The sequence below is a fragment of the Myxine glutinosa genome, chromosome 1 (assembly GCF_964187855.1).
Source record: "Myxine glutinosa chromosome 1, kmMyxGlut1.1, whole genome shotgun sequence".
NCBI classification, from domain to species: domain Eukaryota; kingdom Metazoa; phylum Chordata; class Myxini; order Myxiniformes; family Myxinidae; genus Myxine; species Myxine glutinosa.
In genome coordinates, this window is record NC_136261.1 from 191,570,104 (window position 1) to 191,597,888 (window position 27,785).

At 42.6% G+C, this 27,785-nt stretch overlaps 1 protein-coding gene across 7 annotated transcripts in view; it reads left to right on the top strand.

Annotated features, from left to right (window-relative positions):
- Positions 1-27,785, top strand: part of DNPEP (aspartyl aminopeptidase) — a 126,221-nt gene that overhangs the window by 65,016 nt on the left and 33,420 nt on the right. For 4 of the 7 annotated variants that reach the window (XM_068124281.2, XM_068124290.2, XM_068124298.2 and 1 more), the window contains 9 exons: positions 3,638-3,751; positions 5,414-5,539; positions 13,128-13,252; positions 13,443-13,527; positions 13,613-13,720; positions 14,903-14,980; positions 15,325-15,408; positions 20,013-20,173; positions 20,305-20,344. In XM_068124281.2, the coding sequence (XP_067980382.2) occupies positions 3,638-3,751; positions 5,414-5,539; positions 13,128-13,252; positions 13,443-13,527; positions 13,613-13,720; positions 14,903-14,980; positions 15,325-15,408; positions 20,013-20,173; positions 20,305-20,344 (921 nt within the window). The remainder of the gene's footprint in view (positions 1-3,637; positions 3,752-5,413; positions 5,540-13,127; positions 13,253-13,442; positions 13,528-13,612; positions 13,721-14,902; positions 14,981-15,324; positions 15,409-20,012; positions 20,174-20,304; positions 20,345-27,785) is intronic. The other 3 variants (XM_068124306.2, XM_078781680.1, XM_078781685.1) reach the window with 1 other exon arrangement.

Here is a 27,785-nt window from a genome sequence, read left to right on the forward strand (position 1 = left end):
TAAAGCTTGCTGCGAAGGAGAAAACGGCGTCCAAAAGAGAGGAGGAAATGCTTGCCAGGCGACAGCGAATGGAGCAAATGAAACAGTTAGCAGCTTCTACAGCTGAACTGATTTCATCTGGTTCTGAATCTGAAAACAGCTCAGCAGAAGATAGTGAAAAGATGGAAACTGGGGACAATGCAAGTGAGGGAGCTGCTGGAGGCATCACATTTCAGACACGAAAAAGAAAGAGGGGGCGAAAAACTGTCGTTACTGAAGAACTCGCAGCCGCTCTAGATTGCACAAAAGTGTCAGACCGCAAAGCTGTTTTTGTTATAGCAGAAACTGCCAAAAGCTTGGGACAGAACATTGATGAACTTTCTCTAAACAGAGACTCAATTCGCCGACAAAGAGTACAACACCGAGTCCAGAGATCTGCAAATATAAAGGCGGAGTTTCAGGGTAACGTTCCCCTTGTTGTTCACTGGGATGGCAAACTGATCCTTGATCTAATTGGAAAAGAGAAGGTTGATCGCCTGCCAGTATTGGTTTCAGGGAAAGGAGTTTCTCAGCTACTCACAGTTGCCAAGCTTCCATCTGGAACAGGCGAGGCTCAGGCTGCTGCTGTCTTTGGAGCCATTGAAGACTGGGGCGTAGCCGACAGCATCCGAGCTATGTGTTTTGACACGACCAGCTCAAACACTGGTCGGATCGCTGGTGCCTGTGTCCTCCTAGAGCAGAAGCTTGAGAAGGAGCTCTTGTCACTAGCTTGCAGGCATCACATTATGGAATTGATAATTGGTGCAGTGTTCCAAGTGTGTATGGGATTGGGAGCCAAATCTTCTCCCGAGGTTCCACTCTTCAAACGCTTCCAGGAATACTGGGGATTCATAGACACGGCCAAGTATGAACCAGGGATTGCAGCTGATGACGTGGCAAGTCTCGTGGAAGACATAAAGCAAGGCACTATCGATTATGCCAACAAGCATCTTGAACAGAGTCAGCCGAGAGATGATTATAAAGAATTCTTAGAACTTGTGATTGTCTTCCTCGGTGCTGCTCCTGCCAGAGGAGTGCGATTCATATCACCCGGAGCAATGCACCACGCCCGCTGGATGTCCAAAGTAATATACTGTCTCAAGATCTGGATGTTCAAGGCTCAATTCAAACTGACTCCTGCAGAAAAGAGAGGATTACGTGATGTGTGTGTATTCACAGTACGTGTCTACCTGACAGCCTGGATCTCTGCACCTCAAGCATCAGGTGCTCCTTACAGTGACCTGCTGCTGCTGAAGTCACTGCTTGAATACTCATCAATCCATCCAGCCATCTCAAAGTCAACATCACGCAAGTTTTCCAATCACGTGTGGTACTTGTCACAGGAACTTGTTAGCTTGGCTTTCTTCGACAGTCGGGTCAGTTCGGCAACCAAGAGACTGATGGTGAGTGCCATGAAGAATGAAGAAGACCAAGATCAGGATCATTCCAAGCGAATCACTGTTGCTCTTGATTCATTCAAGGACAAGAACTTGGAAGATTTCGTCACAGCAAGGTCAATGAAACTTCTGCGAATGATGGAACTTCCAGATGGATTTCTCGTGGTTGATCCGGACTGGTGGGATGACAGAGACGACTACAAGCAGGCTGCAGAAACAGTCAACTCTCTAAAAGTTGTCAATGACTACGCTGAACGTGGAGTGGCACTCATTCAGGAGTACAGTGGGTTGATAACCCGCGATGAAACTCAGCTGCAATTCCTGCTGCAAGTTGTCGAGGACCATCGCAGAATGTACCCTGATAGCAGAAAACATACACTGTCCGGGATGCCATGAAAATAATAAATTTGGGGTTTGCTGGACATTGTCAGACTGATACTATGAACTCTGTCAGAAACTGAACAAATAATTCACTATTAACGTGTTCAAAAATAAATACTGTGTTCAAGTGTGTTGTTTAAAATAAATTAAGATATAGTCTGATATACTCGTAATTCGTTGAATTTTTATAATTTTCATAATCTTTGCGGCCCTTGAGCTACCCCTAAACATAATAATTTAGTGCTCAAACTTTTTATACAGTGTTTCTATATTATATGGAACAGATTAAGGGGGTAAGACTTTCAAAAATAAAAATTTAGTTTTTTAAAATTTTTTCAAGCTCCACCGTAACCTTGGCGTAGGACACCATCTCGTACATGTGATGTTAGTGACCTTGGTATACCAGAAAGTATGTTCCCGTTGGGTTCCCCGTTTGCTTATGGAGGAACACAAAAACACGCATAGATGTGTCATCACAGTTACTTCAACGACATGCTGCCAACCGCAATGATTTGCTGTTCCGTATCGTGACTGGTAATGAAAGCTGGTTCTACCATTTCAACTCAGAAACAAAGCAGCAAAGCATGGAATGGCCTCAGTCCACATCTCCAAAAAAGGAGGTCAAAAGAGTATCCAACGCCAGCAAACTTATCGGAACCGTCTTCTAGGATGCTGAGGGATGCATATTGGTTGATTTCCTGCCCAAATTGGGGAAAGCATCAACCCGGCTTGCCAAGTACAAATGTTCAAGCAATTGAAACGGGGGGAAATGGGTCATCTTTCGACACAACAATGCTAGACCTCACACTGTGCATCTGACTTTGGAGGAAATCTCAAAGAATGGCTGGGAAGTGCTCCCTCCCCACCCCTACCCCTCCGTACAGTCTGGACTTGGCCCCTCGGACTACCATCTGTTTGAGCCCTTGAAAGATGACATGAGAGACCAGCACTATGAACACGACGAGCCAGTCCAGATAGCCATGCATCGCAGGTTGCAAATTGTTGGAACGGACTTCTACCGCAGAGGGATTTTTAAACTTGTGCAGCACTGGCAGAAATGTGTGGATCGTTGTGGAGATTTTGTGGAAAGGTAATGTGGTATGTGTCCAGGTATGATCGACAATATCAGTTTCCTTGTATGTACCTTTGTTTTACTGTCCAATAAACGTGCTCAAGACTTTTGGTACGGCCTTCGTACATACATTTCTATTCCTTTCATTAAAAAGTCCAAGTCTAATATTAACTACCTTTTCAATCATAATCATCATCATCATCATTGTTGTATAGCAGGATATGACTTAATCCAGTAGATGTGCTGGTCTGTTCATGGGTTGTTGTATCGTGGTGCATGTAAGAGTCAGCACAAGTTAAATATTTTTTGTGACCAGTGGGTGTCTAATCCCCTTTTGAAAGCTTCTACAGTGGGGACTGTAACGAGACTGAGGGAAGACCGACCATTCCATGCATCTATGACTCGATGAATGAAGTAGTGACTCCTCACATTTTGTATGCTGCTGGTTACAAAGTATCATGGAGTGCCCACGAGTTGATATGCAAGTGTGGTGGAAAAGTAAAAATTACATTCTGTCCATTCCATTTAGTAGTTTATATTATACACCTGAAAAATTATGTGCTTTGGTTATGACAACTTCTCACAAGCGGAAAGTACAAATTTGAGCACAATAGTTTGCAATAATGCGTTTTGGTCTAATCTACCACATGATATAAGTCTTGATGTATGTCTAATCATCTTGAACTCACTCGCTTGTCTGAAATCTCTTCGCTATATTTCCCAAAGTGAAATACCATAAACATTGCTGGAATGCATTTGCTGAATGCAGTACTTCGTGACCAGAAACCACTCCTCAATCATGGCCTTTGCTGTCGGAGGAGCTTACAAAGCGGGCAATGGCTTCAGCATAATTGGAGCACATACGGACAGCCCCTGCTTGCGGGTAAATTCCTTCCTCAAACCCTCCTGCCTCATTTTTAACCTCTCTCCCATTTGCTTTCATTGAAAATGTCCAATGAGCTTGTGTGCTGTCTACCTTTTGAAGTGTTTTTTACAGCGTAGCCCATAGGGCAAAGCCGTCTAGAACAGTGTTTGTCTGTCCATATGTATGTATGTATGTATGTCCCCTCAAACGTACACCAATCAGAGCTGAGGATCTGGTTACATGACAGGGGTGATGTGATGTCATTACGGCGACACGGCGGCTGACTCCACACAGCCCCATTTTGATTCCTATGCTGTTCAGGCCAGACATATCATCGAACCTGTAATATATCACAATCGCCATGCTCTACCTTTACGTTTTTCATTCAGTGTGAAACACAAACAAACCGATTGTTAAAATGACCATCAAATATCGAAAGCATCGGCGTTGGGGTCTTCGATCGACACAGTACGTATAGGCCTTAGGCTTCATGCCTTCATAGTTCATGCCTCACCTTCATAGTTCATTCAACAACTTCGGACAAATTCGCCCAGGTTTATTAATATAATAGTATTGGTTTCGTATTAATAATAACGTTAATAATAATAATTTAGTAAATATATTCGTAACACTGCAATCCCGTTATCGTCACTGCAAGGTTACTGGATTGAAGCGGTGTATGGTTGGTTCATTGTTGATTCAATGAGAAGCGGGTGTACTAATTATAGCGAGAGTGAGGAATTAGCCTCGGTTTATTAATACAGTAACATCGTCTTCGTAATAATAATAACGTTAATAATAATAATATAATAAATATAATTGTAACACTGTAAGTCCTTTGTCGTGATTGCAAGGTTGGTGGATTGAAGCGGTGTATGGTTGGTTCATTGTTGACTCGAAACATATAAAATAAACCAGTGTCTCAATGCAATCTCTTCACTTCCATGGTGACAGAGCTTAGAGACTTACAGTACTTCAAAAAAAATTAAATAACGGTACATTATTTGCTAACTGGTATCTCCATCCAGGTCACACTATCCTCTTCAACTAAAGTATCAAACAAGCCCCGCTACGCTGCTGTTAGACTTTCGGTCTTGTTTTTGTATACAAGGTGAAGGCTCATGGAAGAGCTAGAACATACAACGGACCAGGATGCAGCAGAACAAAAGGGACAGTAGAGAGAGGAGGAGGATACCAGCCGCAGGGTTGAATGCCAAAAATAGGGAGTGCGGGGAAGAATGAGGGGAGAATGCATGATGTTGAACCAGATGGGTACAATAGCAAAATCTAACGAGGGAAACATTGTAAATTTGGAAGGGGGTGTGGTAAATGGGGGGGCGGGGGGGGAAGAAAAGATCATTGTTTTGGATGGGGGATGATCTGAGATGGTGGTGAACAGCTATCTTGAAGACCTGAAGAGAAATGTATTGCCTTGCAATTTACGCTTGATTGATCGACGTTTTGCTGTCTCAGTTTATCATGTAAAATGTGGAATTTTGCATTTGTGTTAAAGAAACTTGTACATCAAAAGAAAATGGCCAAGTCATCAAAAGTTAATATGAGTATTATTCCATAGCAGATGAATGGCCAAAAAGGTAGTAACAATTAGACTAGTTATTAGATTTTTTGATTTCCTCATTGCATGCATTAATATTACCATTACGCATAACATGTGGGTAGGTGAAGCCTCGATCGGCCCGCTCAGCTGAGGGTTATCTGCAAGTCAGCGTGGAGTGCTACGGGGGTGGGATCTGGTCTACATGGTTTGACCGTGACCTCACATTAGCTGGGAGGGTCATGATAAAGGTGAGTTACTGCACTTCTAATATATTTGTACTCCGTTGAAGCTTCGTGTGTGTGTGTGTGTGTGTGTGTGTGTGTGTGTGTGTGTGTGTGTGTTCCTGCCTTTTGTTCCTCGCAAGGAAAGGAAATGTGAATCTGGCACAGAATAAAGGCACCCTGCCTCTCACATTTGTGATGTGCATCATCTTTTGGTAGTTTTGCTCTGTGATTAATATATACTTTTTACAAAAAAAGAGAATTAAGCAAGGACTTGTAAACACTGAAATAAACTATGGATTCTCAGTTCAGAAATGAACTAGAACAGCACCCGGTGGAGAACAAACCTCCGCCAGGCTAAAGAGTTTACGTTTTGTATCCCACTGATCCGCTGTATATGAATCTGGACCTGACCAATATCGAATCGGCTTGTTCTTGTCACCTTACCAACTAGCACCTGATGTTGGCTTAATGGTTAGGGCGGCGGGCTTGGGATCTTAAGGTCCTGAGTTCGAATCCCGTTGAATTAACGCCAGGTGGGGTTGACTCAGCCTGTCACCTTTCCGAGGTCGGCAAAAATGAGCTCCAGATAACTGGTTATAGAGAGGTATTGCATCAGCGGAAGACGCACCCACAGAAAAATGATGCAACCAGCAGCCAGGTGGCTGCGCACGAACCACCCACCGCCTTACCAACTCATCCACCAAGATTTATCATAACTCGTACACAACTTTTTATCATGCTATGTTTTTTTTATGAGATATCATGCGATATATAGTTTTTGGCCCCATCTCTCAATGGTGAAGAATCACTTAAAATATATACGTAGTATTCAGATCTTCACCAAAATCAAATCGATTCATCCTTATCGGTTATCACACAACTAACTTCTCCACCCGATTTCATCTGAATCTGTCCACAACCTTTTGCGATATCCTGTTTACAGACACCCAACACAGGGGTGAAAACATAACCTACTGTACATCCACCTTCAGTGGCGAAGGTAATTAGTGGTGTGTGGACAAAGCAAGAAACCTAATCTATGTTATAAAAGGAGCCATGTCTGTCTGTCTGTCTGTCTGTCTGTCTGTCTGTTTGTAACTTGAGAACGGATTAACGGATTTCAATAAATCCAACTACGGTGGATTCAGGTAACAAACGGGAATTTTGTGATCCAAATTGTATTTTTTTTTTTTACATTTTTTGTTATGGGTACATGGGCACGCGTGTCAAAACTGCAAATGCATGGAAGGGCATCCGTGATTGTTACGGACACGGCTTCAGATGTTGCTTGACCGAGCGGAATGGCCGCCGTGTTCGCACAGTTTACCCGATTACCCCCAACTCACCCGATTCCACTCGAACGTTGGCCAAATCGCGCTACGCTAAATCAATGATAGAAAGGACACAACGACTGGGATAGAGGAAACGACGCAAGGGGTACAGTTCTCAAGACCTCCGGAGGAGGATATAATTAGTGGTGGAGAAAAGGGGTAGATTACAAGGTAGAGTGAGGTAAAAGACACAGAAGAGATAGGCACTTAGATACGATCTTATCTATCCCAGACAGACCACAGACAAACGGAACAAGACTGACTTACACAGGGATTGATGGCAGGGAAGGACAGGCAGTCGATAGCACAAGGTGCACCTTGGCTCAGGGACAGGATAAAGCACGGTCCAGTCCAGAGATGCGGGGAGGTGTCACAGCGCTCGGAGGTGGCGTCCTTCTCTCTCCAAGCTCAGCGCGCATCTCTGGACTTTAAATGGTTGGTTATCCCTGCACGGAGAGCTAGATCTCCCCGGAATCCTTCTTTGTTAACTTGAGATCGGATTTCAATGAAACCACTCTCAGGAAGTAAACATAACCACTTGTCCCTCTCCCTACAAAGATGTTTTATCCACCACGTTGATTCCAAATTTCCACGAATCCAAATCATACAAATCATGCATTTTTCATTTCATGTCTTTTTTAACACCAACCAACAACAACCTTTTTTTTTCAATTACGCAAAGATTGGTGTTTCCATCAGCGAAGTGACGGGTCTTATATGCTAGTCCTAATAAAATTGAGGAAAGAAACCTAATCAGGAAATTGGACGTGCGATATGTAATGCTTATTCTTGTCACCTTGAGTCATTGAGCCATCAGGGTCGTACTCCATATTGTCACCTGGAGTGACTGATCCAGTAAATTAATGTGTGAATAATTTCTCCCAGAGAACTTGTGTACATGTCTACACATGACGCTATATTGGCCACCAAGTGGTTAAGTTGGCTTAGGAATGGTCAGGCATAAGTTTATCGCAGTGTAATTTCTCAGCCACCATTGACAAGGTACCATCATATGTGACTGTTCAGGACCTCTTTAGGTCACACAAGGGTTACAATGAAGCCCTTGTGAATATATTTACCTTATTCGCTTGGCTGAAGGAACCACTTTTTAACACTATTATCTCTGCAGAATAACCTGCAAATTGCAATTAATCATCGAATTTGGACTCAGACAGTTGAGAACAGGCTTCATGCCAGTTCTAGAACACTGCTCCGCATTCCTTGAACATAAACAATGGGCGAACGACCCATCACCACCATATTGGTGTGGGAACCATTGGTGTGATGTTCTTTTCACAAATGTATATATGCAACGTTCAAAACATATGAGATGTCGAAAATGCTGCCATTGTTTTGGCACATCTCGTACGTTGACGTGCTATAAATAGCTTTTTATTCGTTTCACTATTCATTATCTTTATCTTCTTCTGAGGAAGAAGCTATTCATTATCACTTGTCTTGGTGTGTCTGTCACAAACAGTGAGACATTGCGCAAAAAAAAAAAAAAATGCAGTGGCATTGTGTGGTCGGTGTCTTCAGAGCTAGATTGTAAAGTTTTTTTTTTTTATATATACTTTTTCCGAGGAAGCATTAATCATATGCATTCTTGTCTTATATAAGCTTCTTCTTCTTTATTTTTTTTTGCAACAACCTTTCATAAACACATTTTGCTTTAATTCCTCTATCAGTATAGCCTGTTTGTCGTTGAAGGCGGCAAAAAGGGTTGGCGTCAGGAAGGGCATCCGGCCGTAAAACATTGCTTCAAAAAGGGGACCAAAAAACAACAACTACCACGGTCCCCGAAAAGGGCAACCCCCGCTTTGCGGGGAAAAATGGCCTCTAAACGGTGGTAGTATAGCCTGGTGTTGGCTTAGCGGTTCGGGTGCCGGCTTGGGATCCTAGGATCCTGGGTTCGAATCCCAGTCGATCGCTGAATTAACGCCAGGGGGGTTGACTCAGCCTGTTATCCTTCCGAGGTCGGCAAATTGAGTACCAGCTTGCTGGGATGAATGATCACGGTGTGTACCCCGGTTTAGAATAGGTACACCGTATCCCTGCGCATCGTAAGAGGCGACCAAGGGTTGGCGTCAGGAAGGGCATCCGGCCATAAAAACATTGCCTCAAACAGGGAACCATGATTGTCATGGGGCCCGCAAGGCTAACCCCTGCTCTAGCGGGGAAAAATGGCCTTAAAACGATCATTCATTCATTCATATAGTATAGTCTGATTACACCTACAAGGTAGCAATATTTTGCACTTTTAAAAAACCTGTATTTATTTTCAGGCATTGGAATGGACATTACATTACTCAGAGGTAGCAGAACTGTGGTTTTGATTTGTGATGGAATATGGCCCATTTACAAGTTTTTATCACGGTCTTCTCCTGCAGGCATGGCAATTGCAGAATATGCCATCCTTTCACTGCTAATGTTAAACAGGTTGCTCTGTCAACAAGCATTTGCTTGTGGATGTCGGAGATTCCCCAGGACATTTTGAAAAAGTAGGCCACTGGCCTGCGTGTTGGTATCCAATCCAAATTCCTCCATCGCAGTCTGTCTCCGATATATTCATGCTGAGTTTCTGTCCTCCTCGTGGAAAGGTGCTAAATCGCCTTTAACAGCCCAGGGCCATAAACAACAGAGCTATGAAGGGAGAAACTGGCATGTACTGCATGCATAATAACATTAGCAGGCATTATGTACCCCGTGCAAAGACTTAGCGACACACTATTGGATTTTAACTTGGGGTCATACCCCCACGGAGGAAAATGCTCAGATGGGAATGCTAAACAGGCCATACACTTGAAGTTCATGTTATGATGATCAATAAGAACATCAAAGGGAACAAGGGGTGGTCAAGGTTGAATGAGAGATTTGCAATAGTCTAAGACATGCCAACATTATTTTTCTTTATTGTATTTTCTTCAAGTATATAAGAATAGAAAGAATTATTATTATTAAGAATTACAAGTATATAAAAGTAAATGTTTTTTCATTTGTATACTAGCTGAATGCACCCGGCGTTGCCCAGGCCCAGTATCAGTTAGTGCTCAACGATTCCTTGTTCTTTCTTCTGTCAGGCCCCGCGAGAGAGAATTTTGAAAGCATGTGTTGCAATCACTCAGATATTCCTATTAAGTGCATGAGTTGTACTTAGATAATTTTGAAAGAAGAAGAAGATTTATTGCAAAATGGGCCCAGCCCGGCCGAGGCTGCCTCGACCGGCCTCGCCACCCAGCCTATAACCTTCCCGGGGCCCGTCACGACATTTTTTGTTTCAGAGGTTTCCTCCTATCTTTCACCGTTCAGGAGATTAGCGCGTGCAGACAAACAAACAAAAAACAAACAAACAAACAAACAAAAACTTTATTTTATCTCTATATATAAAGGAGGAGTGTCTGTGTGTGTGTGTGTGTGTGTGTGTGTGTGTGTGTATGTGTGTGTGTGTGTGTGTGTGTGTGTGTGTGTGTGTGTGTGTGTGTGTGTGTGTGTGTGTGTGTGTGTGTGTGTGTGTGTGTGTGTGTGTGTGTATGTGTGTCTGTCTGGATGTCCGCTTATAACTCAAGAACTACACATCGGAGAAAAGTTTTAGACACAGATTCGGAATCAGCATAAAATCCCGGTGGTTTTAGGCTACGTTTTATTTTAATATCAATGGTTTAAAAAAACCACGCCACCTGCAATTCCATGGTGGTTTGTGGCGGCGCTAGACGTTCGGGGTGTATTGCAATGGTTTGTCGGGTTTGGCTGTGGGTCCAGAATAGCTCCCATTTCCTTATGTTCTTCCACTTTTATTTTGATTCTTCTGTTACAACGCCTTCCTTATCTACCTTATATCCCCCCGACGAGGCCTCTACATAATTTCATGCGGCAGAATTTTGTGCATTTTGAGTGAAAGAAGTGAGACGAAGTTGTAGGAGGAAGAAGAGGCGCGGTCACTGTGGAGGGCTTCGATTGTGAGTGGAAATGGCAGGAATTGCGTTTGTATCGCAAAGTAAAGGATCTGCATTCATTTCTGAACTTGCATTGGTGGATTGTTATACATCTGCATTATTTTTCATAAAAAAACTTTATGTTGAACTTGAAGGCTCCAAGCACGGACTATATATATAGCCCTCATTGAGGTAAAAATAAAAGTAAAAATCCTGCTATCGCTTGCCAAGCTAGCCGTTCCCCCCCCCTCCCCCCCCCCCTCTCCTCCTCGCCCTCCCTCTCCTCCTCACCCTCCCTCCTCCTCCTCGCCCTCCCTCCTCTTCTCCCCTCTCCTCCTCCACCTCCCTCCTCTTCTCCCCTCCCCCCCTCTTCTCCCCTCCCCCCCTCTCCTCCCCTCCCCCCCTCTTCTCCCCTCCCCCCCTCTTCTCCCCTCCCCACCCTCTCCTCCCCTCCCCACCCTCTCCTCCCCTGCCCCCCCGTTCCGCTCCCCTGCCCGGCAATGCCGGGTACTTCCCATGGCCAGCTGTACGTGGGCTGCTCGAGGGTTGGAAAACCAAGCAATCTTTATGTCTTGACACCAAGTAAGAAAACCAGAAATGTTGTATACCAAGAGGTTTTGAGAAATTGAAAATTGACAAAACGTCATGTAGGAAATGTACTGTGATATTGCTCTAAAATATACATGTTCTTTTCATCATATATTTGTATTATTCTTATTCAACCCGGGCGAAGCCTCCCCTCCCCCTCCCCTCCCCCCCTCCCCCCTCCCCTCCCCTCTCCTCCTCCCCCTCCCTCCTCTTCTCCCCTCTCCTCCTCCCCCTCCCTCCTCTTCTCCCCTCCCCCCCTCTTCTCCCCTCCCCCCCTCTTCTCCTCTCCCCCCCTCTTCTCCCCTCCCCACCCTCTCCTCCCCTCCCCCCCGTTCCCCTCCCCTCCCCTTCCTCCTCCCCTCCCTTCCCCCGCCCGGCAATGCCGGGTACTTCCCATGGCCAGCTGTACGTGGGCTGCTCGAGGGTTGGAAAACCAAGCAATCTTTATGTCTTGGCACCAAGTAAGAAAACCAGAAATGTTGTATACCAAGAGGTTTTGAGAAATTGAAAATTGACAAAACGTCATGTAGGAAATGTACTGTGATATTGTTCTAAAATATACATGTTCTTTTCATCATATATTTGTATTATTCTTATTCAACCCGGGCGAAGCCGGGTACCTCAGCTAGTATATATATATATATAGAAGATAAATGCCCTGTCATATATAAATTTTTGGCATTAATATTGTTTTGTAATAATATTAATATTATGCTTTATCATTGGTGTTGTTATAACTTTTATTTATTTATTAGAAACGGCCTTGAAAAATGGCACGATTATAGCTATCTTAACACTGATATACACCTTAACATGGATTTCGGGGGAAAACCATATTGGGGCGGGGAGGGGGAATGGGCATGGGCAAATGAAGTCGCTAAAACCTCCATTGTATGACTCCTCACCCTCCTGTCAAGTTTGGTTGAGATTGGATAAGTAACGACCGAATGCATCGCGTTCAGACAGACAGACACCAAATTACGTATTTTACTATGATTTCTGATCCCCTTCATTATGACGTAATTGGTTTTTCTCAATGAACACTTCATCAATTTGCCACAAAGCCCAGAAATGTCTAGTTGCCCAGTAATAAATACTTTCAAATCCTGTGTTTTATTTTAATTCGATATAAATACTGAAACAGCACTTTTTAACTCAACTCGACTATGTCCAGCTGAGTTTTTGTCGACACCCAGTGTCCGTCGTCCATCTGTCATCTGTAAACAATTCGACGTCTACGCTCTAAAAGTCACAAATATTGATTAAATTTGATGAAACTTGTTATGCAGCATCTTTAAGACATAAACTAGTTTGGGATTGCATTTGGGCATTGCACGCCCAAAAATGGGCGCGGCAGGGCGCCATATTGAAAAATCAATTTTTGTCATATATTTTTAGCACATATAAACTATATAGTTTGTGGTTCTATTATGCATATTCTAACCATATTGATATGGACCAGTTGAGTTCAGGTTCCCTGGAACCTCTAGTTTGAATGTCCGTTTGAGCTAACAATGCATTTTTTTCTCATCAAATCTAATTCCTTCAAGCTGTAACATCTTTAAATGGTTGTTTTCTCTTTAAAAAAAAAAAAAGTATCTGTACAAAGAGGACTTTTTATTTACCAAAGGTATTCTTGTATAAAGGAATGAACCTCTTCTCTTGTCACGATTATTCTCCACTTCATGCCTGTAAGGAGGCTCACCCTTTCATTCACATGCTCCCTTTGTTTCTTTCGTCTTGACCCACCCATGATCTCAGAGTGGAGAGAAGCTGGAGCAGCGGTTGTTGCACATCCCGTCGCCAGTACTTCGAATTCCACACTTGGCCATCCACTTGCAGCGGGACGTTAACGAAAAGTTTTCTCCCAACTTGCAGAATCATCTGTATGCACCCGAGCCCCAAATTTAATTGTACCATTTTACAAATGCCCATGTGACCATCAGTGAAATAGATAGTCCACCCAACCTTTATTTCTGACTTGTCAAATCTGCCACCAGTCTCAAAGTTGTGTGAAAGGTGCTCAGGTAGCCGACAAGCTTGCTTAAAAACTCTTCCCAACCCCTCCTCACCTAGGATCCCAATTCTCGCAACATCGGTGTACCAAGAACTGGTGACAACAGAGAAACCCATCGGTGATAAATGCAGCTGCAAAAAACAGGTGATTTACTTTGACATGACTTGTTTTTTTGGATGTACTCCAAGAGTGGTAAAGTGTGGTAATACAAACGTTTGTTTCATTTCAGGATGAGAGAATGGCACCAGAGCTTCTCTGCCTGATAGCAAAGCAAGTTGCAGCAGAACCAGACACCATCATGGACTATGAGTTGTGCCTGGTGGATATGCAACCTGCAGTATGTACTAAACTCATGACCCACTCGTGATCTTGATAATCCCTGCAATTTCCTCAGCTTTTAATTCTTGGTATTGTTAGTCATTCATTCATCTATACAATAATATGCTTGCCAGTCTGTCTGTTCCTCCAATTAAACATCGTTTTGTCATTTAATTTTAGCATTGTATGTGTTCGCTTAGTGGTTAGGGTGCCGGCTTGGGATCCTAGGATCCTGGGTTTGAATCCCGGTCGATTGCTGAATTAACACCAGGGCGGCTGACTCAGCCTGTCATCCTTCCGAGGTCGGCAAATTGAGTACCAGCTCACTGGTAATTCCCTGTGTGTTGCAAGAGGCGACTAACAGGGTTGGTGGCAGGAAGGGCATCCGGCCATAAAACATTGCTTCAAAAGGGGGACCACTGTGCCCGAAAAAGGCCAACAGCATTATCCAAAACAACATTATTAGTAAAATGACATGCTCATGTATATGTTTTGTCTTTTATGGTAGTGGTGCATGATTTCTTACATAGCTTACAGTCCAGGATTCAATTTGTTTCGTGCATCCAATTTTGGAAACCCGGCTGGGAAGGAATCGCTCGTTTATTTCTCACCCAAGGTGTGTAACAAGTCTGCCTTTGCTACATTGGACCTTTATACATGGACAATTGATTTGATTAATCCTTCCTTAATTAATCCTTTGCATTTATTCATTTGATCAACATTTCTTCATGAATTACTGGAACCGCCTTTAGAGGCCACTTTTCCCCGCAGAGAGGGGGTTGGCCTTTTTCAGGCACCGTGGTCCCCTTTTTGAAGCAATGTTTTATGGCTGGATGCTCTTCCTGCCACCAATCCTGTTAGTCACCTTTTGCGACACACAGGGAATTACCAGTGAACTGGTACTCAATTTGCCGACCTCAGAAGGATGACAGGCTGAGTCAACCCCCCTGGTGTTAATTCAGCGATCGACCGGGATTCAAACCCAGGATCCTCAGATCCCAAGCTGGCACCCTAACTGCTAAGCCAACACCAGGCTCTTCATGAATTACTGGTGTTTCAGATGTTGATAGCCTTTATATAAGAAATATATTAAGACCAGAGTTGGATCCAGAAGATTACTGGAGGTGCTCTTTCATTTTCTCTTAATTTTGATGGTGGGGGAAATGGGGGTTATTGATATGTCAATGTTGGCTCTCCACAGACTCTAGGAGGTATTTATGAGGAGTTCATCTTTTCTCCTCGGTTGGATAACTTGCACAGTTGCTACTGTGCTCTGCAGGTGAGTATCTTTTGGCAAAAAACAAACAAAGCGATTCCGACATTGGTCTTGATCAACAATAAATGAATTGAATAATATTTACTTTACTGGCTTGTTTGTTAGAATTAATCATTTTGCAAGAACTTTACCTTTGAAGCTTACAGTGGCAATAACTGGGTAATGTGGTCTATTTTATATGACATTAAAGCTAATAAAATAAAAGTTAATAAAATAGTTGTATAAAATAATTAATAAAATACTTTCAAAATTAATAAAATAAATAAAAGTTAATAAAAAATAAGAATATTGTCAATTGTATGTAGACGGTGTTACTGAAACTGTGACCCCAAAACTTGCTATTGCAGGCTCTCATAACCTCGTGCGAGGAGGACGGTGCACTGAAAGACGATCCAAACATCCGAATAATCACCTTTTATGACAACGAAGAGGTCTGTGTACCACATCTCAGCATTGCTGTATTGTACTTGTGTCAGAGACGAAATGCTTACTAACTACCTAATCTAATGTCTTTGGATTTTTTGCTGAAATAACAGATCCTGTTCAAAGTAAAATATTTCATTCTGAGTATAATTTACTGTGCATATGTTTAAGTTGCATATCAATCAGCAATTCATACTTTAACAAAGTATTTGCTGCATACAATTCCGACTGACGTACACTGTTTTGCAAAAGTTAGATTTTTTTGCATTTTTCGACTCCGATGCAAAAGGAAACTAACACTTTGTATTCAGAGGCAAATGTACCTATATGAAAAAGAAAATCTTCTTCTGTAATGGCCACAATAATACACATGTTTTATGGGGTTGGCCGATGGAAGTTTTGGCCCAAGTCATTCACAACCTGACTGGCCAGGCCTGACATTTGACTAAGGTTTAGGGCAGGAATTTGGCCATGGTGTCGATGATAGCTTGGACAACATCCAGCAACTGAATGAATATGAATGAATGATCGTTTTAAGGCCATTTTCCCCGCTAGAGCAGGGGTTAGCCTTGCGGGCACCATGACAATCATGGTTCCCTGTTTGAGGCAATGTTTTTTTTTTTTTAAATGGCCGGATGCCCTTCCTGACGCCAACCCTTGGTGCCCTTCCTGACGCCAACCCTTCCTGACGCCAACCCTTCCTGACGCCAACTCTTCCTGACGCCAACCCTTCCTGACGCCAACCCTTCCTGACGCCAACTCTTCCTGACGCCAACCCTTCCTGACGCCAACCCTTCCTGATGCCAACCCAACCCAACATCCACCAACTAATGTTTGTTAATGTCCACCAACTCAAATAATGGTATGTTTCACGTCCACCAACTAATGACGGCAGACAGGATGCCCATTTAATGTCCATCCAAGGGACAGCACGCACATTGATGAAACACCCAGATGACAGTTTATAGCTGAGTCGGGATTTAAACCCAGGATAGACAGCTTAGACGTGAGTGTGCATACCTCTAGGCCATCCTCCCAGCCCCAAAAATAAAATTTTATTTAAAAAACCACCCTTTTCCCTCAAAACCATTGAAATCCTTCTTGGGACACTTTTAAATATTTGGTTATAAGCTCTTCCAAGACCTTCCAAAGATCATCTAAGTTGCTGGGATTCTCTTTTACTTTTTATTTGTCCAAATAGACCCATACAGTTTCAATGATATTGAGATCTGGGTTTTGAGGGGGCTACACCATGCTTTGAAGAACTCCAACTTCCTCTTTCTTTTGCAAATAAGTTTAATTATTCCAGGTGAGAGTTTTGGATCTTTATCTTGCTGTAAGATGAAGTTTGGACCAATGAGTTTTACACCACTGGGGATGGCATGGTGGATTACCATTTGTTTATACCTTCCTACAGTCAATATTCCATCAATTCTCAGCAATTTACCAACACCACCTGAAAATAAGCACCCCCAACCTTGAATTTAACTTCTTCCTTGTTGAAATGTTGGCTTCAAGCAAGGCTCTTTATAAGTTTCAGTTTTTCCATCATCTTGAATATTGTGCATATTTTGGACTTTTCGTCTTGTTCCCCCTTTATTAACAGGGTTTTCTTACTGCAACACATCCTTAAAGTCCTGATCTCAAAATTGACCTTATAACTGATGATAGATGGACAACAATGCCTGAGCTTTCTGCCAGTTCTGTTATCAATTCAACACTTATCTTGTTTCTGTTCCCCAACGATATTATCTTCAAGTATTGCTCGTCCTTGTTAGACTATTACAGAATTAGTTAGAAATGAAAATTTTAGACTGTTTTTGTATTCCAGTCTTGGATTTGACAATTACAGATGTTTCTCTGTACTTGTTGATTGTGCTTCAGATACCACACCTTGAAAATCGAGTGATGTGGGACTATTTCACTCAATGTTTTTCCTTCTTTATGCAGAAACCAAATTACATTGTGATCTTCTACTGAAATTTGAGCCATTTTGTTTTAAGCTAGCAGTTAATCCTGATAGATTTGTATTCCACATTATGAAAAGTGGGCTTTTAACACTTTATGGATGTGCCAAGAGGGACACCTGATGTTAATGATGAGGAACACCTGTCAATGAAACATCAGATTTGACTATCAAAACTCCGGTTAATAGTATGTAAAGTAACAATTTTTCAGATGAAAATGGATGATTTTACAAGTTTGACCTTGTGACTTTGTGTTTGACCCCATTTAGTGACTCAATGTGCAAATGCTGTTCAATTGTTAAGTCAATCAGATGAGAATTGACGGTTATTCAGGTGAAAATTGATGATTTTGGAAGTTTGACCTTGAGTTGACCTTTGACCTTTTGACTTCAAAAATAGTTGGTTTCCCATTTGGTAACTCAATATGCAAATGCTATTCAATTATCAAGCCAATCGGATGAAAATTGATGGTTTTTCAGATGAAAATTGATGATTTTGGAAGTTTGACCTTTGACCTTTGGTCAAAAGGTCAAATTGATGATTTCGGAAGTCAAACGGTCAAAAATTGATGGTTTTTCAGATGAAAATTGATGATTTTGGAAGTTTGACCTTGAGTTGACCTTTAGATTTTGGACTCAAAAATAGTTGGTTTCCCTATTTAGTGACTCGATGTGCAAATGCTGTTCAATTTTCAAGTCAATCGGATGAAAAATGGCGATTTTCGAAATCTGACCTCCAGATGACCTCCAGATGATGATTTTCAATGTGCCCCAGGACTAAAATGACAGTGGTCAATATTAGAAGTGTTGTGTGCAATTGTCGTAAAAAAAAGACTGCATGCAATGGCTTGTAAAATGAGAGGGAGAGACAGTGTAAAAGGCAAGTACTGTAGGGATGCCACCCAGAGTGAAGTACAGCATTACAAACATATGGAAATGCAAATTTTGGCTTTTGAAGGATACTTCATGTCCCATGTGAAGTTGTATGCAAAACTGCCAAGGATACATGACAATACCACTGTTAATTTATAATAGATGTAGTCTGGGCAAGCCAAAAGTCTCCAAAAGTAAGGTATCTGACCGTCTGTTCTTTGCATGATAAATTATTGTACAGACATGATAAATTATTATTATATATCGTGCTATGAATAGATAACTGTGAAAGTTTTCAGGTTTTTTAAATTGCAAGATTTATGTAATGTGGTAAATCTCAGAGCTTCTCTCAAATATTGGCATCATAATGTGATGCTAATTTGACTGTTGGGCATTAACTTTGGAAGCCCATCTCCCATTTAGCAAACTAGTTTAGTCTGACATTTTGAAACAATTGATGGCTGTTTGTTCATTTGTGGAGAGGAGAATATTGTCATAGTCAGTGTGTAATATGTATAGAAGGCATAATATAAAATTGGTGCAATTATGCGGTCCTATAACTGTAAAGGGACGACAGTGGTCTATGCCAAATTGATGGCACTGGCTGTTGACAAGTACACATCCACCATGCTCTTCTTTTTTTTTTTCAGGAATATAACTAATTAGAAAGGGATCAACTTCCAGAAATACTGCTATCCCAAGAAAACAAATGTGGTGAAGTTGTAATTTGACATTCAAGAAGCTGCATGGTTGGGTAGTTGGCGACTAAACTGACTATCCTCACTGGCTTGCGAGTGGGGAGGGTGACTGACACCTTGCAGGACTAAAAACACCTGTTAAAGGGCGGATGAGCTCCCTTCGTGAGCCAACGGCTTTCCAGTAAGGAGATGGTGTTTCCTAAAAAACACGTTGGACCGTTTTTTTAGGTAGTAGTTTGTAGAGAGCAACCGCTCAGGGTAGTACTACCGTTCGGACGTCGGAGCGTTAAAGTGGTGCCTGGAACCATCTTACGCTCTCCATGTCAGGATTGCTGGTCTTACTTTCTGTCTCACTCAAACTACAGCTACCGGGCTAGCTTCAATATCTCCCTCGCAAACAAACATCATACACTTTTCATCATGCACTTTTCTTACTCATTTTATTTAAGGCCTGGCCTCGAGGAGGACTATATGGTCCGTGACTGGAGCTTTCAACATAAAAAAATAAGAGTTGAAGTTGGATCATATTCATAATTATGAATTGGCCTGTACAAGGTCTAGATATGTACATTTTAAGGCTAAATGGGCTTATGGAAAAAAAAACCTCAAAAGGTAAAACAGCCACAAAGGTTTAGCTCAATTATGGGGAATTAAAGCAAGGTAATTTAAAAGCAAGATGCAATTGCTCTGTGCAAAGCAAAATGCTCATATATGAAACCATGAGTGCATTTTGTTATTTTCTTGCCGTTTCTATGATAGCCTATTGTACCGATAATACATCCGTCGGTCAGCTAATTGTATTTTACCTGTGTATTATTGTGTATAGTGTATTGGTTGTGTGCTTCTATAATTTCTTCCAACACAATTTGGTGTGCTTTTGATATATATATATATATATTTATTTTTGTTTGTTTCTTTTTACAGCAGTCTTTTACAGCACAATAAGACGTCCTGAAGCAGCCTGGGGTCTAGGTCAAACTTGTAAATGTCGTGTTAATTACTGAGGACAGTGAATTCAATTGTATATTGTACCATTCTGACAAGAATGTGTAAACATGTGTTCCATGTGATTTAGGTTGGGTCACAGAGTGCTCAAGGTGCATTCTCAGGCTTCACGGAACAATGGCTGCGGAGGATGGCGTTTTCTCCCAGCCAGCCGATGGCATATGAGGAAGCAATATCCAAATCTTTCCTGATCAGTGCTGATATGGCTCACGCTGTGCACCCCAACTACCCGTATGTTTATCAGAAATTTTAACAATTGACAGAAACTCCAACTTAAAGTTTTATCGTGAACGGTTCATTCAGCATTTTCCGAGATGAATGTTCATTAATCTGCACCACTGTGTACTGTGTTTATCTTGTAGTGAAAAGCATGAAGAAAATCATCGGCCCATGCTCCACAAAGTAAGCCATGCATATATTATAAGTAATATTTACAAATTTCCTATGTTTGTACAAATATATATATATATATATATCTCTATATAAATAAAGGAGGAGTGTGTGTGTGTGTGTGTGTGTGTGTGTGTGTGTGTGTGTGTGTGTGTGTGTGTGTGTGTGTGTGTGTGTGTGTGTGTGTGTGTGTCTGTCTGGATGTCTGCTTATAACCCAAGAACTACACATCGGAGAAACGTTTTAGACACAGATTCGGAATCAGCATAAAATCCTGGTGGTTATAGGCTACTTTTTATTTTAATATAAATGGTTTTAAAAACCGGGCCAGCTGCAATTCCATGGTGTAGTTTGTGGCGGCGCTAATGCCCCTTTCCGATCCCATGACGCATTGCGGTTCCGATTCGCGATAAGGTCTATGCGCTATCACCGACACTTTTCCACCTTTTCCATACCTTTTAATCAGATTTACCTTATCGTCCATCGTAACCACATTACGCTTGGAAACACTAGCATTATCCTTCTTCGGACCCATGGCTAACACAGACACAGTAAAGGAATACTGTACGTCGCCTCTGTTTTGAATGAGAATCAGCAGTTGCGCGTACGTACAGTATACTGTACGTACATATTTATATATTTTTAATGTGCTTTTTATTGTATTTTAAATTGTTTTTTAGCTTCTTTTATTGTTAATTTATGTACTATTTTATTTATTTTAAATATATTTTTAAGGAAAACAAATGTTTTCACGTCCGTAGGAGTGACGTAAAGTCACACATAATGACGTTAGCTGCCCGGTCATGAAAGAAATTATGATTCTCTTGACAAAGTGACAGATGAAGATCAGGCAGTAAACCTCCCAACTGAGTTTCTCAACAGTCGTCAGCCTCAATTCTAATATCCTTAATTTTCATCCTATTGACTTGAACTTTGAATAGGATTTACATATCGGCTTACTGAATTAAACCACCAACTATTTTTGAGATTGGCGTCGGCCAAAAGGTCAACGTAGGCCAAAGGTCAACCACTTTTTTTTTTAGTTTCTAAAATCCTCAATTTTCATCCGATTCACTTGAAATAATTTTTTTTTTTTTTTTTTTTTCACTTGAAATTTGAATGGGATTTACATATCAGCAAACTGAATTCAACCAACAACTATTTTTGAGATCACCATAGGCTAAAAGAGCAACATAGGCCAAAAGTCAACAACAATTTCAAATTTCTAAAATCCTCAACTTTCATCTGATTGACTTGAAATGTGAAGAGGATTTGCATATCAGGTCACTGAAATTGAACCACCAATTCTTTTTGAGGTCAGCATAGGCCAAAAAGTAAACATAGGCCAAAGGTCAACAACCTAAGGTGAAGTTTTTAAAATCCTACATTTTCATCCAATTGACTTGAAATTTGGATAGGATTTGCATATCGGGTCACCTAATTCAACCACCAATTATTTTTGCGGTCTAAAGGTGAAAATATCAATATGGGCCAAATTTCTAAAATCGTCAATTTTCATCTAATTGACTTGAAATTTGAAGAGGATTTGCATATCAGATCACTGAATTAAACCACCAATTTTTTTTGAGGTTAACATAGGCCAAAAGGTCAACAACTTATTTCAGGAATATTTCAAGACATATTTCTGGCACAGGGGCAATCAATGAAGGTTGTAGGCCTGAACTTCACAGAACAAGTGTTTGCCCATGGCCAGCTGTACGTGGGCTGCTCGAGGGTTGGAAAACCAAGCAATCTTTATGTCTTGGCACCAAGTAAGAAAACCAGAAATGTTGTATACCCAGAGGTTTTGAGAAATTGAAAATTGAAAAAACGTCATGTAGGAAATGTACTGTGATATTGCTCTAAAATATACATGTTCTTTTCATCATATATTTGTATTATTCTTATTCAACCCGGGCTAAGCCGGGTACCTCAGCTAGTGTGTGTATATATATATATATATATATATATATATATATATATATATCTATATATATATATATAGATATATATATATATATATATATATATATATAGATAGATAGATAGATAGATAGATAGATAGATATATATATATATATATATATATATATATATATATATATATATATATATATATATATATATATATATATATATATATATATATATATATATATATATATATATATATATATGTGTATATGTATATATGTATATATACATATATATATATATATATATGTGTATATGTATATATGTATATATACATATATATATATATGTGTATATGTATATATATATATATGTGTATATGTATATATATATATATATATATATATATATATGTGTATATGTATATATATATATATATGTGTATATGTATATATATATATATATATATATATATATATGTGTATATATATATATGTATATATATATATATATGTATATATATATATATATACGTATATGTATATATATATATATATGTATATATATATATATATATATATATATATATATATATATAAATATGTATATATATATTGTTACAGACGCGGTTTTAGATGTTATTTTACCGAGCGGTTGGTATTACCGCGTCCGAACAGTTACTCCCCGATTAGAACCCGATTCCACCCGACGTTGACCAGATCGCACCGCAGATATTCAATCGGGAAACCTCTAAAGCGACCGAAAGAGAAGGAAAAGAGAAGAAGACAGAGTACGGAGGAAGAACAGATTTATTATACACACACAAGCAAAAAGAAAGAGCGACCAAAATTATTTACAAGCAATGGATGGAGAAAGCAGTCACACAGTGCATCGTTAGCTTATTCTATTCATTTTACTTAACCCCAAGACAACGAGTAGGACAGACGACGTTCACACTTACACGGGGGATATTGCAGGCAGGTAGGGCTTGAGGTGGATTGCTGGAGAGGGAGGAGGGTCGGAGGCAGCAGCTCTCAATTCCTCGCGGTTTTTGGCGGGAAAACCCTTCGTCGCGTATCCGCTGCCGATGCTTTAGACGTCACGCGCTGGCTCGGGCACACCTGCTCCTCTCCTTCTGGTGGAGCCGTCTCCCTTGGTTTCAGCGCGTCTCTCCAAAGCTGGTTTCCTTTCCGAGTACCTCTCCTCTTTGGCTTGGAGCGTTTCGCATCTCACCGCTCACAGCTCCTCTTGGTGTCGCCTCTTCGCTCATCTCCCAGGTCATCTGGTGAAGCAGTCCCTTCCAGTCGCTTTTATTACTCCGGGCGGAATCAAGCCGCCGGCTGCGAGGGCACGCCTACCGGGTCGCTAACCGCGGTGCTGGTTGGCCAAGTGGGGTTGGCTCACTCCTCCCCTCTATGACGAGGTGGAGACACGCCTTTCTTCTCCGAGATTAGCACATGGGCAATGGCGGCTTGCGGGATTGAACACCACTCGCACCCCTTTTGAAAGGAACTTTGGAGAGCGGAGATGTTTGGGGCAATTGAAAGGGCCTACGCTTATTTTGTTTGATACAATGCAAAGTCAATCTAGTGGGAAACACATATTTAGCCTACATAGAATAAGGAAATACACGATTTAAAAAGATATATCGTGGCCTGCGTGTAAGCTTCATGGAATTAACTAGGAGGACGGCTGCGACCATTATTTACATTACGAGGGTGTTACACATAACAAAACCATACTTTTTTACATTCGTTACACTTCCTCCAAAATTGTTACACTTCTCAAAAACCGTTACACTTCTCAAATTCGTTAAACTTCTCAAAACCGTTACACTGCACCCTCCTTTCTTCAGGACCGCCCTCGGGCCTACAAAACTTTAACTTAGTGTGACACGTAGGTGTAATTCCCTCTACAATTTACCTGACCCTGAGTGTGACAATCTTAAAACACAAATAAGTATGTCCCCCTATTGCATTGCACCCTGTCTAACAGACTCAAACCCACAGCTAACCGAATTACGGAATTATTCTCAAACTATACATTTTCGGTGGGGAGTATTATTTACAATGACGTTATTTCTTATTTACAACGCAACCCAGGACCTGTGTTTTTTTTTTTTCTTTTTAGGGAACAAGAAAAAAGAAATTCCTGTTGGGAGGGAGGAGACAGCACGCATTGCATCGATGCACCAGTACCAATACCACCAAAGCACCCAAAAGCACCACAAGCACCACAAAGCACCAAAAGCACCACTCGGTGCGCAGTCACCATGGTTCATAATAAACACAACAAAACAACTGGTGGTGGTCTTCTCTTTCTCTGCTGGGCCGATGTTCTTCCCGACGTCTTCTGGCTTCATGCGGCCTACTTGGAAATATAAAAAGCACAAACCGTGTCCATTTTTATTTAGGGCAACAGGGGCCAACTAAGGGTGGTCCACCTGTTTGGCATAGGTGCCACCTTACCGAGGTCCGCAAGCAAGATTCCCTGGCCACTATGGCCGGTCTCCAACAGAGGTGCCTTGCCCCAGAACCTGGGGTCCATCAAGTGGTACTTGGCCGCAGAACAGCGGTCCATAAAGTGGTACATCAACGCAATGCATGCTGGTTCTGGGAATCTCGGGCGCACAATGGCCACCTCACGCACGCTCCCCCTCGGCACCCAATGGCGCACAGGTCATGTGGGAGACAAAATAAAGACAATTGAGCGAGGGGTAAGGTCACAAGGGTACACGTCAATAAGGCAATGCAAGTCGAAATGCGTACGGAGGGCGAAGTGAGAAAGCTCGTCCCTACCGTACGTCACCCCCCTGTCACCTACACTACCCTTGCCCTTACCCCATATGTACAAAATCTACCCATTACCAATTCGTCACTACTGTCACGTCTTCCCCATATTTCCCCTATACCAAATTCGTCTCCACAATCCCTCGACTTCAAAATTTGCCATCACCAATTCATCATCAATCCTCATAAGGAGGGAGAGATGGAATTACGCACAATGTCACACCCACGTCATGATTCGTCTCACAATCCAAACATTTGCATCATAAAAAATAATCAAAACATGGCATGGTGTGGAGTACCTGTCACCTCAGGTGAGTGGATGCAGATGGTGCGAGGAGATCCTTCATCCTAACTATCCTCTAAATGATTTTAACACACTTTACACTACCCGGGGTCTTTCCCTGCCAATCCATTGGCCACTTACACTATGGGTTCTAAAAACCAATTCCCATTGACCAAACTGTGGTGCTTCTCAATTTGGGGTCTCACTCCCCCGATTCATCTCCCGGTGCCCTCGCACAATTTCTGGGCTGCGACGTGTAGCTCTCCCAGCAGGTCTACCCACCTGCACACCTCCACCACTGCAGTTGCCACCCGAGCTTACCTAGCTCCTCACCCTAACCTAACTAACTGGGGAAGGCCCTCTCCTGGCTCTGTCACCCCACTCGGTGCCCTCTGGCACTGGGCTACCCGGGTCCGTCCTCCGGATCCTCGGGCCCCATCCACAACAACTACTACCGGCTCCCAGAGCCCACCTGCGGCCTCACCTGGCCGACATCCTCACAGTGGTGGAGCGCCCAACCAACTACACACACTAACAGGCTACACGCCCAGCCATTTCCACAACACTAATGCACCCATCCAAAGACCATTCTTTCACCCGCACCACAGATGCCAATATCCAACCACAATTTACCTATACCCTCTACCTAACACTTACACTACCCGCCCCGGGTATCCGTGATGGGGGTCCACTCTTCCCCCATTCACACCTTCGCACCATCCACTCCACTCCACAATTTCCACCATACTCACTCCACGACCATCCATTCCAATACTCCATTTATTCCACACTACCATTCTCCATACCTGCTGTTGCACACCTGTGCCCTCACACCTGGTGCCACCTGCACCCTCCTTTCTTCCTGGACCATTTGGTCAACACAACACGCAATCACCACTACTCCCTCATACACTGCTCCATTCACCTGTTCAGTTGCACACCTGTGCAATCACACCTGTTCAATCCTCAAACACACGGCATCATCTCAGCTAACTACTCCCCTCTGAAACTTGCGCTTCCCAGTCGTCCCTTTAAACTATTGTGCTCCCACGTCATTATCATCCACACTAAACTACCTGCGTCCCCACTACAGGTATCAGTCACTAACTAATCTTAACGTTACCTAATGTCATCTTCGCTAGATCCCTAACAATATAACCTAACCCACCCGGGCTAGTTTTCACTGCCATACACCCCATAAACTATAGCTCCTTTGCCCCACTTTGTGAGGGATGACAGAGTTGCCATCCCACCACATCGGGCATCTCCCACTACCAATTTTGCACATCAAATTTCAGCCAATCAAAAATTCTGCCAATCATCTGCCAATCACCGTACCAATCATCAAATTTCGCCTTTTTCTAATTTTGAGTCCAAAACACTATCCTCATCACCCGTCTACTTATTACATCCTCTCGGTGCGCCAATTCACGTCTACAGCCCGGCTTCGTACAGCCGAGCAATGAACGCGGGTCGTTTTGTGCCAGCGGCTGGATACGTCCCGCATTCGGGGCAGGGACGGGGGCTTACCCGGGCCGAGATCCCACGCACCACCTCGGCGTGGAGCCATCCAATGTCCCGATCTCGACCTGCCGGCACGTCTCAATAGAAAGTGGTCGCCATGACGACCCTTCCTATCGGGCTGCCCGCTCCGCCTAGTGGAGCCCGGACGCGGCCATTCCACGCGAGGCCCAGCGTGGATCGCGCACGGCGGTCCTTTCGAACCCGCCGTGGCTCGGATCCCCGCTGGTTCTCGCGGCACGCGAAGCCCGGCACGCACCGAGGGCCCGATTCGGCTAATAGTCGCTCTAACCGCTAACCCGGTTACCGTCGATGCCTGACTTGGATGCTTACACGCATACTCTACCCCTTTCTTGCTCATACCTCCAGATGTTCCCATGCTCCTCGTACCTTTCCTTACACACCTCGGTACACTCATTCCGCTCACAGACTTGGTCACACACCTGACCACCGAACACCTTGGCACACATTCGTCGCTCGCACACCTCACCAACACACCTCTTCGCGCCCCTTCCTCGGCCACCTCCTCGGTGACAATCACAGGTGTGTTCTCACCTGCACACCCAACCACGTGCCTCACGACCAACTCAAGTGTGCATTCCCACACACGCTCTACCATTCCAGGTGTGCATCCTTCCATTCCAGGTGTACATCCTCGCTCACCTGTCACAACCAACTCACGCTCCGTGTCACTCTCACTACTCTCACCTCCACTCTCGGTCGCGCACTCACCCTTACTCTCGACAGCACACTCTTTCCTCATGCACCCGTCCGTTACACACCTTTCTCGCGCCCACTCTCCCGTTACACCCTCTGTAACACTCACCACAGGTGTACACTCTTCCTTACTTTTGACAGCGCACTCTTTCCCCATGCACCTGTCCGTCACACATCTTTCTCGCACACCCTCTTGCGCACACTTTTTCGTTACTTCCTCCGTAACACT